Here is a 14,224-nt window from a genome sequence, read left to right on the forward strand (position 1 = left end):
CCGAGCGATGTATTTTCTGGACAAGAATCATGTATATTACTGATCATTCTTCACCTCTACTGTAACTAATATTTTCTTTCCCTGCTATTCTGGTCTTGGTGCAGGTCTATGAAACGCCAACAGAAATGGCATAGCCAATATCCAAATACTGACAATCTGACCCAATCACCGGATTCCACTCGTACAGCTGCGCAAATGTTATTTCGAACGCACCCTCGACCGCCGCGCACCAGTCCCCGGAAACGACCGTGTAATATTCGTTGCAATTGGACGCGATGCCAGTCTGTGTAGGCGCACCAGCTGAGCTACTCGCCGTGGCCGTGGGACCCTTGATGCAGTAGGCATATCCGAGCCAAAGGTTCGTACATGTTTTTCCAACTATAGTTCGGAATTAGCTTGACTCATCTCTAGGGGGGGTTTTGATGGATGGGATCTTACTGCTGGGATTCCACTCATAGAGTTGGGCAAGAGTAACTCCAAACTCAGTCTCCATTGTCGAAAAATCATCTCCCGACTCGACGGTGAAGAACTCCTGGCACCCATAGATGTATCCAGTTTGTGTTGGGGCTACCGACGTAGCAGTAGCGGTAGTACTACTAGGGGTTGTGGTGGCAGTAGTTGACGTGCTCGAACCCACCCCAATACAGACGGCACGAGTATCGGTATCGTTAAGACTAGCGTACAGATTTGTGTCACAGTCTGTGCCGAGCCAAGGGTTCCACGTAAGGAGTTGGGCTTCCGTGATATCGAAGTCTTCGTCAATATCAGCACATTGGTATTCTAGGCAAAATCAGTATCATGAAATGCGAGTGCCCTATTCCTTCACTTCTTTTGTTCGTTGTCATCCATACCTCCTTTATCGTAGCCATTGACACCGGTGAAGCAGTTGCAGTTTGAGACAGTGGTAGACTCGGTGGCATTGAGGACAAGCAGAGAGAGCCAAGTCCGCTGTCACTACTGCTAGTGTCGTCACTGCCGGTTGCTATTTTCGCAAAAGAAAAGACGTGGCATTAGAGAAAGATCCGGAGAGAAATGGCAAAACGCGCAACAAGATCACTCACTGTAAGAACTATTGAGAATAGCACAATAACTGTACCCTGGCTGCATGGCACATAAGCTCAGATTAGTGTTGAGACTAGGGTTCCATTCTAGGAAATCGGCCGTTGTGACTTCATTCAGCCACGCAACCCACTTGCAAGAGTTGAGGTTATATGTGGTGTTGTCATAGTTGGCGTATCGTTGGCAGTTAGTAAGCGTGTCCGGGGCCGTAGGGAGATATGTTGGCGTGTAGACGAACCCCGGATCACTGGTCGCCGTGGGAATTGATGTATCGACGGCGGGGAAGCTGGCTGTTGTCACAGTGAACAAGGGCGTTGTGACTGGGTAGCCAGAGTAGGTGCTAATGTCTCCAACTGCGGCGATGCAGTAAGCCTCCCCGAGCTCGAGGTTGGTGCAATTGGCGTCAATATCTGGGTTGAGGAAGTAGAAGTCCACGAGGGAGATGGCATTGGCGACAGTGACCAGACTGCAATTATCCCCTTCTCCGACCTATGTATCATGTTAAAAATATTGCTGTGGGTCTAATATTTGTCGGAATCCCGAGGGGCAAAACTTACTGTATACCACAGACCACAATCTGTGGTAGATCCATTCAGGGCATTGGTGGGCGCAGGGACAGCGGAGGTGATACTTGTTGGATTCTGTACTGTGGAATTGCCTGACATGTCGGTGGTATGATTAAGATAGCCTCCAGGAGGACTAAACGTTGGGATCGTAATTAGCATACCGTGGCCTGGTAGATAGAGGGCAAGAAGAGAACCAGGGATTGAACTCACCCGACGCAAACCACATAGTCAATATAATTGACGGCGTTCTGGCACAAAGCATTGAAGTTGGGGTTCCAGGCCAGGAATTGCGGAATAGTGACATTGGACAAGCCACCGACCACACTCTCACCGGATTCTAGCACTAGAGGCCGTATTAATATTAAATGGTATAGGTGGAGGGTGCTTAGTCTATGTTTTCTTACCGATACTTAATGTATTGTGTTCTTCTTTAGCATATTATTCTATAAGGTATGGCCTTCTACTTTGTTTCTTTCGCTAGGGCGTCTAATTACCTCTCTGTATCGGTAGTCTAGGATTTTAGGCGGCGAAAGACTATCTTACTAAAGCTCATAGTGCTAGCTGTTAAAGTTTTAATGATTTAGCGTTCCTATGATACGCAAATTTAAGAGGCTCTAGATAGATAGGAATCGAAGTAGGAGGTACATTATACCATAGCTCCCCATCACACGAAGGTTCCACACTAGAGATTCTCGATGAAGCAGCGAAGTCCTAGCTAGGTTGAAGCTCTCTAATCTCTTGTTTCTATGCTCCATTAAGAGAAAACGGCGTAAGGAACTATATCTTAGATTTCAGTCGCAGTCGCGTGAGCAGACTGAGCTCATAGTAATGAGTGCTCACAAGGGAGTACTCAATGACTCCGTACTTCTCAAAAACGGGTATAGCAAGAGGCAGGTGCTCCTCAACGACCCAGTTGATGAATGCCTCGTGAGAGTGTTGTTGTTGGCGATAGTGGGTGATCGTGAATTTCAGAGGTCGGCTTCCTAAGACTTCGGACACCTTGGTAATGTTGTGGGGTATACGATGGTGCCGCTTGTTTGTTGTTGACATAGGCATGAGAGTTACATTTGTGATTGAACTTTAGTCGTAGGCCGATTGGCAGACTAATTCGACACAAGCGCATATCTCATGACCAAGTTATCCCTCAAGTGACAGTGTGATGCTCAGAGACCCCGTGTTCCAGCTGGAAAAATAACCTAATCATATTACATGGGAGTTCAACTAAGAGGTCAGTGTCCCGGTCCGTGCGAAGAAGCCGCCGGGAGTGCGTGGGAAGTGGGGCGTGGGAGTTAAAGAGTAATAGTCGAAGATGAACGATTGGGACCCTCATTTCACCCGTGGCTGCCGCCACATGTTTGGCAAACGGCACCTTGCATCATTACATTAAACCAAAAAAGGAACATTCTACGTCGCCTGCATTAGCCCTGGTAGTTTGGAGGCTAATTTCTCACTATTTTCACACATCGTCCAATCTCTTCTTCTCAACCTGGCTGCGCCATCTTCGTTGAGCTCTTCTCTTCTGTACACAGAGTTTAAGACATGGGTTTCACTCTTTATGTATCCCACAATTGGGTTGTAATCCCGTGTTTATAAAATGAGACCAACAGGTGAGATCATCTATACTGCGATTTTCAACCCAAACAGCTACAAAAAGATAAATAAACCCAGCGCAAAGTCAAACAAAATCATAATATTTTGACCTATCGCTGGAAAGCGGCATCGCTCGAGCTGTCTTGCACGTCAAAATCGCAGACCCGGTCTTCTACGAGCTTTGTCTCGGTGAAATTTCGAGTCAATGGTGGGTGGACTGCATGTGAGGCTTATCATATTGGTCTAGGTCCATCTAACATACGGAATGGTCTATACCAAGACTGCCAAGCAAAAGGGATCATCAACAGAAGAGAAACTAAGCCAACAGGAGCGCGTCTTATCACCCGAATAACTGCATCATATAGGGAGCCTACAAGTAATCCCAGCCACCAGCGTCACCTTAGTCCATTTAGAACCAAACCCTTTCCCCTCTTCGTTCTTCTTTTCTCTTTTAAGTTGCCCCTGGCGTCGCTATGTACTTCAATCCCGAAAAGATGCTTCTCCCATTTCTTTACCCCGCAGCCGCGATCTTCATACTTGCTGCCCCAATTGAAGCCACATGCTACAATCCCGACCGGACAGTCGCGTCCAACACGGCGCCTTGTAGCAGCGATAATGCCACTTTCTGCTGTGGGACGGGCTCAATTTGTCTCAGCACCGGATACTGCCTCAGTGCGACCACCCAACCATTTACGCTATATCGCGGTTCCTGCACGGATTCTGGTTGGGGAAGTTTCTGCGCTTATTATTGCGGTCGGTTTCTGTCTACCTCTAGGCTAGTTTGCAAATTTCACTGACACTGCGCAGTAAATTACCAGACCGGCTCCAACGCCCCGATTGTCAGCGTGGGACTGAATAATGACAGCCGCGCAGCTTACTGCTGCGGCTATCAAAGCGAAAATAATAATGCTACTAGGTGCTCCAATGGAGATGCGCCCTTTGTCCTGGATGACGGAGAGATGATATTCGGTCGGGCTGCGCTTGTTAACGTTACCGCCAGTCGGCCCGAGCCGTCCACAACCGGAACCACCAATACTAAGGGCGGAAACGAGGGAAACGGAGAAACCTCCTCACACAATAGCACCACAGCAATTGGGGTCGGCGTCGGCGTTCCACTGGGCATTTTGGCACTGTGTGGTGTCGCTTGGGCCCTCATTGAGCGACGACGAAGTAGGCGACGCCAATCGACCATGAGTGGGGTTGCGCAGGCGACTGAACAGGTTTACATGCCTCCGCAACGAAAGTATGGCCCGACAGAATTGTATCAGCCGACGAACACGAACTCAGATACATTGATTCATGGGTCCCCTCTCGCGGAGGTTATGGGGTCTGAAGCGCGACGGGATTGACCTGGCCGTGGAGCGACGCTCTTTTAGGGAAATCAGGTTTATTTTTATTTTTATGTTTATGGTAGACATGGAGATCAATGAAGATATGAGTAACTGACAAGTTATTTTACTGTATACACCATGAATTCCATGCATTTTCGGCCCCACTCTATGCAGATTCACCTCAGATACAGACCTTTCCAACCCGAGTGATGATGCCTTGACCCGTGGCTGCACATCACAGTTTCCTCGTCTGATCCTCGGTCGATAACTAGCCATGGCAGACATAAACCAACAAGCAAGGATAGGAAGTAACGTTAGGCTTGGCTTGGTAGCCTGGGCAATATAGCAGAAAAGTTGACATGCCATGGGCTTGTCCAGGAGGGACATCTTTTTGGGTGGGCAGGGTAGGTAAGCTTACCCTTAACACGATACCTATTATTAAATAAGTCTATTGTGTACGGGGTAGAATTGCTCCGGATCGTAGTGAGTTAGCGTAGCGTCTCTTTATCGATCTACCCTTGGACTGGTAACGTTACTAATTCACCAACACATAGACAACTGCTCATGTAGTACAAGGTTTGCCGTGGTCGAAGATCATCGACACCGATGGTGATTCCTATTAAACCGTCGTTGCCACCATGTTGATATGTATACGTGATCTTCTTTTCAACACGTGCTCATGGCAGGTTTCATACTGTAGGTGTTGCACTCTATGATCGATAGGCACATTACGGTCGATAGGCCGTAGCATAAACCGCCTTTATACATCGCAGCAGAATAACATCGCCGCTCAGACTCACGCCCGAGCGACATAAGACAAGACTTTCCATTTATCACAAGACTCCCGAGGTCAACCTGACCTCGGACAACAAATGTACATACACTATTATCATTATCACCGTCCACCCTTCTATGCTATACAACACATTCAGTCATCCCTAATTTTCACCTCCTTCCACGCCTGAATAGCAACAACCCCCAATATCATCAAGAACAAGAAAATAAGAATAAACGTCCTCGAGACAATGCCACAAGACTTCTGTGCACTCTCGCGTCTCTCCCGTCGCTCACGTTGGCGATCACATTCAGCACAGTGAGCATGTTGATTATCCTGTGTTGACAGGGGGATCGAAGAGGGATCTCCGGTATGCTGATGTTGATGGGCTTGCTCAACGTCTACATCAGCTGTGTCGTCGATTTGACCGACCATGGCATACTATCCAGTTATTTAAAGTGATCAGTAACACACCACATGCTATGGGTATGCGACAAAGAATAAGCTAAGCACACCACTTACACCAGCGCGACCGCCACCAGGGCGCTCATGGAATAGATCCTCGTAAGCCGGGGCTGCTTCAGTGGGAGATGAATTGCCCATGATGAAAATGTATGTTCAGGTCGTGTTGGATGGACTAGTGGTGGTTGTAAGGCGGGGTGGAGAACATTTAAAGAATCAGAGGCTAGGCAACAGTTGATTAAAACGGTTTAGTGGGGAAGTGTGGCTTAGTGACTTTGTATACCGTATGTACCTCTATGAAGTCATCTATACTGTAGTTATGTACAAAACCATTGCGAGGTACAATATTTGGCGAGAATCTATGGTCGTAGACCAAACAAGATCATGATATCTGTATGCACTTTCCGCCCCCACCCTTAGTTAAAAACGCCCGAGACAGCCCTGGCAAAGATCCACACATGTAGCGCACTTAAGAGCGGAGTGCCCCAGCCCTCCGATGACATCGTCACCTTCATTCGTCTTAAGTGTTGAAGGTAACTATCCCGCTCTCTACATATAACCCTCCCTTCCCCATTCTCATGAACCGAAACCGTTTAATACAATACTCTCACACACCCTATACACCCTATCCTCTGTGCAACCCTACTTAAAAGGTGGACTATAGTTAACCCAAATCCCAAACAGCCTCGCTATCCAACTCCGACTCCGACTACACAGTCATCCCTCCAAAATGGTCTTCGCATGGCTAAAAGCCCTCGTCACATCCACATCAGAAGAGAAACAACCCCAATCATCAAAACGAGAGACCAGATCACACGGTCGATCACATAGCAAAAAGGTCCGCGATCGGGAACGCGAGTTGCGCAGGGAGTGGACTGGTCAGAAGGGGGATTGGAATAAGTTTCAGTCAAAGGGGGGTGCGTTTGTTGGAGGTGTATGTTGAGTTTCAATCTGCTGCGTTCTTGTTCTATTTCTTTATCTATTTGCTTGCTGATATAATACCATGAGGTGTGCCTACGCTGATGCACAGGCATGATCTAAATCTGCATTTGCATTTACAATTATGATGACGATGTATAAGACGGGAGAAAGGTGGTAAAGTAGAACAGATAGATTATCATGTTGAAATTTGATATAGGACATATAGTAAATGCTGAGATGAATCCTAAAAAAGCAAACAAACAAACACCATGCAACAGAGAAACAGTGAAACACTAACAACTTATAAGAAAAAAGAAACAAGACAAAGCATCACATCATAATAGATACTCTAATCAAGTAATCAAAGACCAAGCCTATATTTAAGCAGAGCCAAGATACTTGAGCACATTCTCACGCTCCTCAACAGGCAGCATAGAAAGAACCTGCTGAACACCACGAAGGCCACCCTCCTTGTTACCAATAAGCAGCTGAGCAACCTCAGAAGCGACGCCCTCGGTACGGAGAGCCTCGACCTTGTTCTGCACCAGCTTCTTGTTCTCCTCATACCAAGTAGCGACCTTTTGGTCGTTGTGCTCGAGCTCGTCATCGAGCAGACCAGTCCAGGCGTGCAGGGTGCGGAGGTGGGTAGCGCGCGGGGAGAGGTCAGGGGAGTCGGTCGTAGTAGTAGCAGCGGGAGAGCCAGAGGCGGCGACCATGCGCTTGACGATGAGCTCTTCGCTGAGACGGCGGCGCAGACGCCAGTAGAAGAAGCGGCGGGCGTTTTGCCATTGCAGGGGCTTGCGGATGGTGTTCTTGGCTTCCATGCGACCGGCGCGGTCGTGCAGGTCGGCGAATTGGAGGGCGATCTGCATGTACACGGGCAGGAGCTGCTCTTCGCGGGCGGCCATCTTGCTCTTGATCTCGGAGAGTTGCTCCTTGGTGAGGGAGGTGTCTCCCAGAGCGCGGCGGAGCTCGCCGTAGGCTGTGTCCAGGCGGGCCATGGTGTCGAGCTGCTTGTCGCGGCGGTACTTGATGCCAACGATACCCTCGGGTTCGAGGACACCTCCACGGGCGTCTTCGTCGGCGTACATCTCCATCTGGTCCGGGTTGATGGTGGGGTCGACGACAACCCAGGATCCACCGCGGAGCTCGCCGTGGGGAGGGATGTAGACGAAGATGGGCTGCTCGTACTTGACGAGAGCATCGACAATGTAGGAACCATACTTGAGGACCTCGTTGTACATGTCACGCTGACCTCCGGAGAATCCTCTCCAGTTGGCGAGGATCATGACGGGCAGCTGCTCTCCGTTGTTGAAATCGCGCAAGGCCTGGGCGGTCTTGAAGGCGGAGTTGGGATACCAGACACCACCGGCCTCAGTGGAGATCATCTCCATGGAGTCGGGGTTGGCGGGGTCGGCAGGGGTGACGTTCTCGACGGAGCGGGTCTCGACGGCGATCACACCCATGGGGATACCACCAAGACGGGCACGGCCAACAACGACAGTGCGGGCCCAGCCACCGAGGGCCTCCTCGAAGGAGCCCTTGTCGAACAGGCCAGGCAGGAAGCCGTCAGCATCCTCCTTACCGCCGATGAGATGGCGGACATCATACGGCTGCTTGGGAGGAGGGAAGAAGGCGACATCACGGTCCCAGTCATCGGACCAGGGGCGGATGGGGATGGGAGCACCCTTTTTGTCGGGGACGAAGGACATCCACTCAACAATCTTCTGGACACCCTCGAAGTCGTCGTTGGCGGTCATGTGGGAAACACCATTCTTGTACATAATCTGGGTACCACCGAGCTGCAGGTTGGAAGTATAAACCTCGCGACCGAGCAGCTTGTTGATGGCAGGGGCACCAGTGAGGATAATGGGCTGGCCCTCAACCTGGATGGCACGCTGACCTAGACGAACAAGGTAGGCACCGATACCGACAGAACGGCAAGTAACCAGGGTGATGGTGAAGATGTCCTCGTAAGCCCTGGAGGTGGCACCGGCAATGAGACCGGAGCCCTTCAGACACTCAACACCAAGACCATCCTTGGCACCAATGACGGTGGTGATCTTGTGACGCACCTCACCCTCATCAGTGATCTCCTCAGTGATGACCTCCTTCTTCTTGCTGGCATCGAAGCGCTTCTTGACCTCAGGGGTGAGGTAGAGGTACTTGAAGCCGGCCTCGGGCTTCTCGGGGTTGTTCCAGGCAACGGAGAAGAAGGGGATCAGCTCATCGGCCATACCAATGCGAGCACCGGAGTTGGCAGACAGGTAGATACGAGGAATACCCATCTTGCGGGCGAGCTCAGTGCACTTGTGGAAGAACTTGTCTTCCTGAGGACCGAACGAACCAATCTGGAAGGTGATGTCGTTGGCGACAATGATGAAACGTCTGCCGCGGGGGTACTCAGGAGTACGGGCAGTGACGATCCAACCAACCATACCGTGGGAGTTGGTACCGGGCTCGCGAGACACCTCGACCAGATTGTCGGTGTCATCGAAGACAAGCTCGCTGTAGTCAATGCACTCGCCAACAGGAGGACGCTTCTCGTACAGAGAAGGAATCTTCTCGGCAACCTTGGTCCAGCTGTTCTGGAAGGCCTGGCGGAAGAGCTCGGGGAAATCGTACACGTATTGGGTTCCCATCAAGTGAGCCTTGTAACGCTTGGGCTGCAGCCATTCCTTGGTAGGGTAAGGTGTGGAAACAGGGCGCATGTGCATGGAGCCCAGCTTGGTGGTGCCACCAATGCTCTGGAAAATCCACTCGCCCTTCTCGGACTTGCGCTCGATGTACAGCTCAACGTTGATGATGAAACCGTAGGTGTTGCTGATAATCACACGCAGTGGGTAAGGCATGCCGGTAGCCGGGTCAGTGCAGAGGATACGGATCTCAGCACCGGTGACGCGGAGACGCCACAGGCGGCGACCGAAGCGGTCGAGGAAACCGGCAAGGGCCTGCTCGACATCGACGGGCTGGAGGTTGAAGACGGGGGAGAAGTTGATGAAGATGTGGTTCAAATCAGAGTTGTTGTTGCCAATAATCTCCAGAGCGTCCAGGATGTCGTTCATCAGGCGGTCAGCCTCCGAGATCAGGTACTCGGCGGTGGGGATATCGTCGCGAAGACGGCCGGGACGAACGACAGCGCGGATGAAGTAACGCTTGTCAATGGCCTTGTCGTTCTCGGGACCCTTGCCAATAGCCTCGTAAACGTGGATGTTGCGGTTCTCGGTGAAGACGGGCTTGATGTTGAACTTGCTCAGACGGCCAAGCTCCAACTGGAAGGCAAGAGCAGGCTCGCTGTGACGGATACTCAGATCCTCCTCGTAGTGGGGACCACGGAAGGTGAAGTAGCCGGGGTAAACACCCTGCTTGCCACAGATGAAGGTAACACGACGGATACGGCGGGCTAGGAGCTCGTCCTTGCAGTCGGCAAGCATCTTCTGCATCTGGGCAACGATCTCGGAGTCATCCTGCTCCTCAATATCGCGAATAGCGATGTTGCAGACACCGGTGAGCTCGCCGTCGCTCTCGGGCTTGGGAATGGGGCGACGCTTGCCCTCAAGGTTGGCAATGAGACCGTGCTCGCTGGGGCGCTTGGCAGAGCCGCCAAGAGGGAAAGCCTCGAGAGCCTTGGAAAGGTACTCCTCAGCGTCCTCCAGGTACTGCACAGGGATGATAACACCCTTACGAACGGGGTCGCTGGTAGGGTCGTTGACAAGGTAAGACATGTCGCTGATGGAGTTGATCCGCTTGAAGGGGTTGCTCTCGGCAATGGGGGTACCAGGGGCCGAGGGTTGGGTGGAAGAAAGCGATCCGAATTCAGGCTGGCCGAGCTTGCCGAGGGTGAAGTCCCATGACAGGAAGGGCTGCTCACTGGAAGAGTGGTACTCAATGCCCTTGAGAGTGTAGGCACGGTAGGCACGGCGAATGTAGACTTCCAGAGAGGCGAGGGTCACCCAGGGGTCGGAGTGGACGAAGAAGCGGGGCAGCACATCGAAGACGGTGTACTTGGAGTCAACGACCTCCTTGAGGACCTCGAAAGCAGGCTCACGGTGCTCCCAACCGGTCTCGCCGTAGCGGGACTCAACAACAGAGGACTTGAGAATGTGCTCCATCTGGGAGAGACGCTCCTCGAGAGAGGGCATAGCACACTGGATCAGAACCTCACGGGCTTTGAGGGTGACCTTGGCGGAGGAGCGAGACTCGAGCTCGGTCAGCTTCTTGAGGACAGGCTTGAAGTACTTGCCAACATTCTCCACGTTGGGCTGGTTGGGGCGGTACATGTCGAGGATAGCCAGGATCAGGTTGTTCTTGGAACCGATGCGACTGTGGGAGAGGACAGTGTGGACAATGCCGGTGATGTCCTCCTTGTTCTCCTCACGAAGCTTCAGGATGACATCCTCATCACGGGAGTTGTGGGTAGAGAACAGCTTCTCAACCTCGTAGTACTGCTCAAGCAGACCAATGAACACATTGTACTCGTTGGACTTGAGACCATCGAGGTACTTGTTGATGACCTGGATCAAGGGCAGCAAAGTAGTCTTGAGGATCTCAGCATCGGCAGGGTTGATGTTCTCCTCGATGAAGCGAACAATGGTCTTCTGGAGCTGCTTGGCAGGGAACTCAGCCTTGCGAGCCTTGGCCTTGTCAACCACAGTCTGGAGCGAAGCATCCAGCTTCTGGGGCATGCGAGAGTGCAGGGCAGAAGACTGGGCGTTCCACTCGCCATAAGGCAGCTCAGGGTTGCGCAGAACCTCAACCAGCTCCTTCAGGGTGGTACCCATGATGACCTGGTTGTCGAAACCGCGCAGAATGTTCTCCAGAATGCTGTGCAACAGGAAGAACTGCTGAGGAGGCTTGGTACCGACCACAACCGGGGAGCCAAGCTCGGGCAGCTGACCAGTGAAGGGCTGAGCGTGCTTGACGCGCGAGGGGTCATCAAGAGCAAGGATACCTAGAATATCACCAGCCTCGAGCGTGGCTCCGGGCTGCTTGATGAGCTGAACAACACCATCCTCCTGGGCAATGAGAGGCATGTACATCTTCATGACTTCAACTTCGGCGTAAGCCTGGCCAGAGCGGACGTGCTCACCGTTCTCAACAGTGAACTTGACAAGCTTACCGGGAGAGGGAGTACGGAGCTGAGTGGGGTCGTTCTCCTGCTCAAGAAGACAGGTCTTGCCGTCGACACTCAAACGAGTGGCAGCGGGCTCCTCCTTCCAGTAGACGTTGTGACTGCGTCCGCTGAGGAGAACCAGGAGACCACCATCAGCAAGGGCACGGACACCAACGGAGCACTTGGAGCCGTTGATGAAGAGGTGGTAGCTGTCCAAGCTGGCGCGGGTAGCGGTGAACTTGTAGCGCTCGCCCTCGTAGATGAAATCGACGGGGAAGACAGTCTTGAGGATGTCCTTGGAGGGGACCTGACCCTTTCCGAGGCCGTTGCGGTACTCCTCAATTCCAGCCTCGCTGGCGAGGTGGGCCTTGGTGACAGCACCACAGATGATGGCAACGATCTGATCGGGCCGCTCGGCAGTCAGCTTGTTGGAGATAAGCTGATCCAACCAACCCGTAGTGATGGTGTTGTCCTCGAAGGCGGGAGTCTCGAGAAGCTTGATCAGGTACTCGACAGTGGTACGGAAATCACCACGGATGCTCAATTCCTTGAGGGCAACAACCATGTGCTTCCGCGAGGCAGAACGGTTCTCACCATACGCAAAAATGTGACCGAACTGACTGTCGGAGAAACTGTGGATACCTCCGGCAGTACCGACGGAGAAGTAACCCCAGACGTTTGAGGAAGAACGGAAGTTCAGCTCGTGCATGGTACCACTGGAAGGCTTGAAGCCCTCACCAGGGTCTTCAGAGGTGATACGACAGGCAGTGGTGTGGCCCTTGGGCTGAGGACGGCGCTGGGTCTGGTAGCTCTCCTCGGTGGAGAAGTCGAAGTCAATTTCGACGGAGGTGTTAGGATCGACACCGTAGAGCAGACGAATGTCGCGGATGCGGTGCAGGGGAATACCCATGGCAATTTGGAGCTGAGCAGCGGGGAGGTTGACTCCGGAGACCATCTCAGTGGTGGGATGCTCGACCTGAAGACGAGGGTTCAACTCGAGGAAGTAGAACTTGTCGTCGGAGTGCGAGTACAGGTACTCGACGGTACCAGCAGAAACGTATCCGACCAAGCGACCAAGGCTGACAGCAGCGCGCTCCATAGCCTGGAAGGTAGGCTGCTTGGCGATAGTCACAGGAGCCTCCTCAATAATCTTCTGGTGACGACGCTGAACGGAACAGTCACGACCGAACAGGGAAATGTTGTTACCGTACTGATCAGCCAGCAACTGAACCTCCAGATGGCGGGCGTTTCCAGCCAGCTTCATAATGAAGATAGGCGAACCCGGAATCTCGTTGGCGGCGGCATTGTAGAGAGAAACGAACTCCTCCTCGTTCTCGACCTTTCGGATACCCTTACCACCACCGCCTTCGGAGGCCTTGATCATAACGGGGAAGCCAATCTCCTTGGCCTTCTCCAGACCTTCCTGAGGGGAGAAAGTACAGCCCTTCTTATAGACATCGTCCTCGACTGTCACGATACCGTTCTCATCGAGCTTCACAGCGTCGACACCGGTTCCAGACCAGGGGATACACGGCACACCAGCGTGCTGTGCAACAATGGTGGAGGAAATCTTGTCACCCAATGAGCGCATCGCCGAAGCAGGGGGTCCAATGAAAATGATCTTCTTAGGAGAAGCAGCCAGCGATTCGGGTAACCGAGGGTTTTCGGAAGCGTGACCCCTAACACAGCGTCAGTTCGTGCATTCTCTCTGCTTTTGTAAAGCGTGCTTACCATCCTGCCCACACGGCGTGGACATCCATCCGCTCCGCCACATCGACAATCAACTCGACGTTGGCATAGTTATTATTATTCGTTCCACCGGGAACCTCGACGTATTGATCGGCCATACGGATGTAGTCGGCGTTGGCGTGCAGATCTTCCGGCGTGGCCATCACAGTGAACTGGATGGCCCGCTCGTTGCCAAAGGTCTCGTAGGCCCATTTCCGCACTGACCGGATTTCTTTGACAGCGGCGATACCGTTGTTGGCAATAAGCACCTATTGAGAAGGTCAATCCAGTCCATTACCATTATTTCGCATTTGGGGGCCGGGGCCGCGGTCGCGGTGAGCCGTGGGAGCCATACCGATGTGATGACGGAGTGACCGTCGTGAGCGGCCACGAAGTCCTTCACGCTACTCGGGCTTGCTGATTCGAGGGAATTGCCACCGATGAAATGTGAGGGGATGTTGTATTTGGCGGCCATTGAGCTGCCGTTGCCGTTTGTGATGCCCATGATTAAATGAGACAGCTCCCAGGCAGTAGTGGAAGAAGTCAAAGCTCCGGGTACGGAGTGCGATTAAAAGTAATGTACAACGAAGTGGCGGAAACTGCCCGATTGGTGGCTAGAGTTGGAGGGGGGAGATAGAAAGGAATAGAAGGAATAGAGACTCGGAGTTAGATCTGCAGA

At 52.2% G+C, this 14,224-nt stretch overlaps 4 protein-coding genes across 4 annotated transcripts; 1 reads left to right on the forward strand and 3 right to left on the reverse strand.

Moving 5' to 3' along the window:
• Positions 1-106: 106 nt before the first annotated feature.
• PENARI_c009G09663 (uncharacterized protein) lies at positions 107-2,681 on the reverse strand (the record flags this gene model as incomplete). The annotated part of the gene is made up of 8 exons (XM_022631997.1): positions 107-378; positions 439-780; positions 852-948; positions 1,062-1,101; positions 1,193-1,548; positions 1,617-1,758; positions 1,836-1,968; positions 2,441-2,681. 8 exons carry the CDS (start codon positions 2,679-2,681, stop codon positions 107-109), a joined length of 1,623 nt encoding a protein of 540 aa, XP_022488142.1.
• Positions 2,682-3,830: 1,149 nt separating this feature from the next.
• Positions 3,831-4,564, forward strand: PENARI_c009G11837 (uncharacterized protein; the record flags this gene model as incomplete). The annotated part of the gene is made up of 2 exons (XM_022632060.1): positions 3,831-3,968; positions 4,034-4,564. The coding sequence occupies 2 exons, from the start codon at positions 3,831-3,833 to the stop codon at positions 4,562-4,564; spliced, it is 669 nt and encodes a 222-aa protein (XP_022488219.1).
• An 815-nt stretch (positions 4,565-5,379) lies between these two features.
• On the reverse strand, positions 5,380-5,924 carry PENARI_c009G02100 (uncharacterized protein; the record flags this gene model as incomplete). The annotated part of the gene is made up of 3 exons (XM_022631770.1): positions 5,380-5,387; positions 5,618-5,762; positions 5,844-5,924. The coding sequence occupies 3 exons, from the start codon at positions 5,922-5,924 to the stop codon at positions 5,380-5,382; spliced, it is 234 nt and encodes a 77-aa protein (XP_022488172.1).
• Positions 5,925-7,084: 1,160 nt separating this feature from the next.
• On the reverse strand, positions 7,085-14,050 carry PENARI_c009G08235 (acetyl-CoA carboxylase ACC1; the record flags this gene model as incomplete). The annotated part of the gene is made up of 3 exons (XM_022631951.1): positions 7,085-13,496; positions 13,549-13,814; positions 13,901-14,050. 3 exons carry the CDS (start codon positions 14,048-14,050, stop codon positions 7,085-7,087), a joined length of 6,828 nt encoding a protein of 2,275 aa, XP_022488373.1.
• Positions 14,051-14,224: the final 174 nt, after the last annotated feature.

This window comes from Penicillium arizonense (genome assembly GCF_001773325.1).
Source record: "Penicillium arizonense strain CBS 141311 chromosome Unknown PENARI_contig009, whole genome shotgun sequence".
Taxonomy (NCBI): Eukaryota; Fungi; Ascomycota; class Eurotiomycetes; order Eurotiales; family Aspergillaceae; genus Penicillium; species Penicillium arizonense.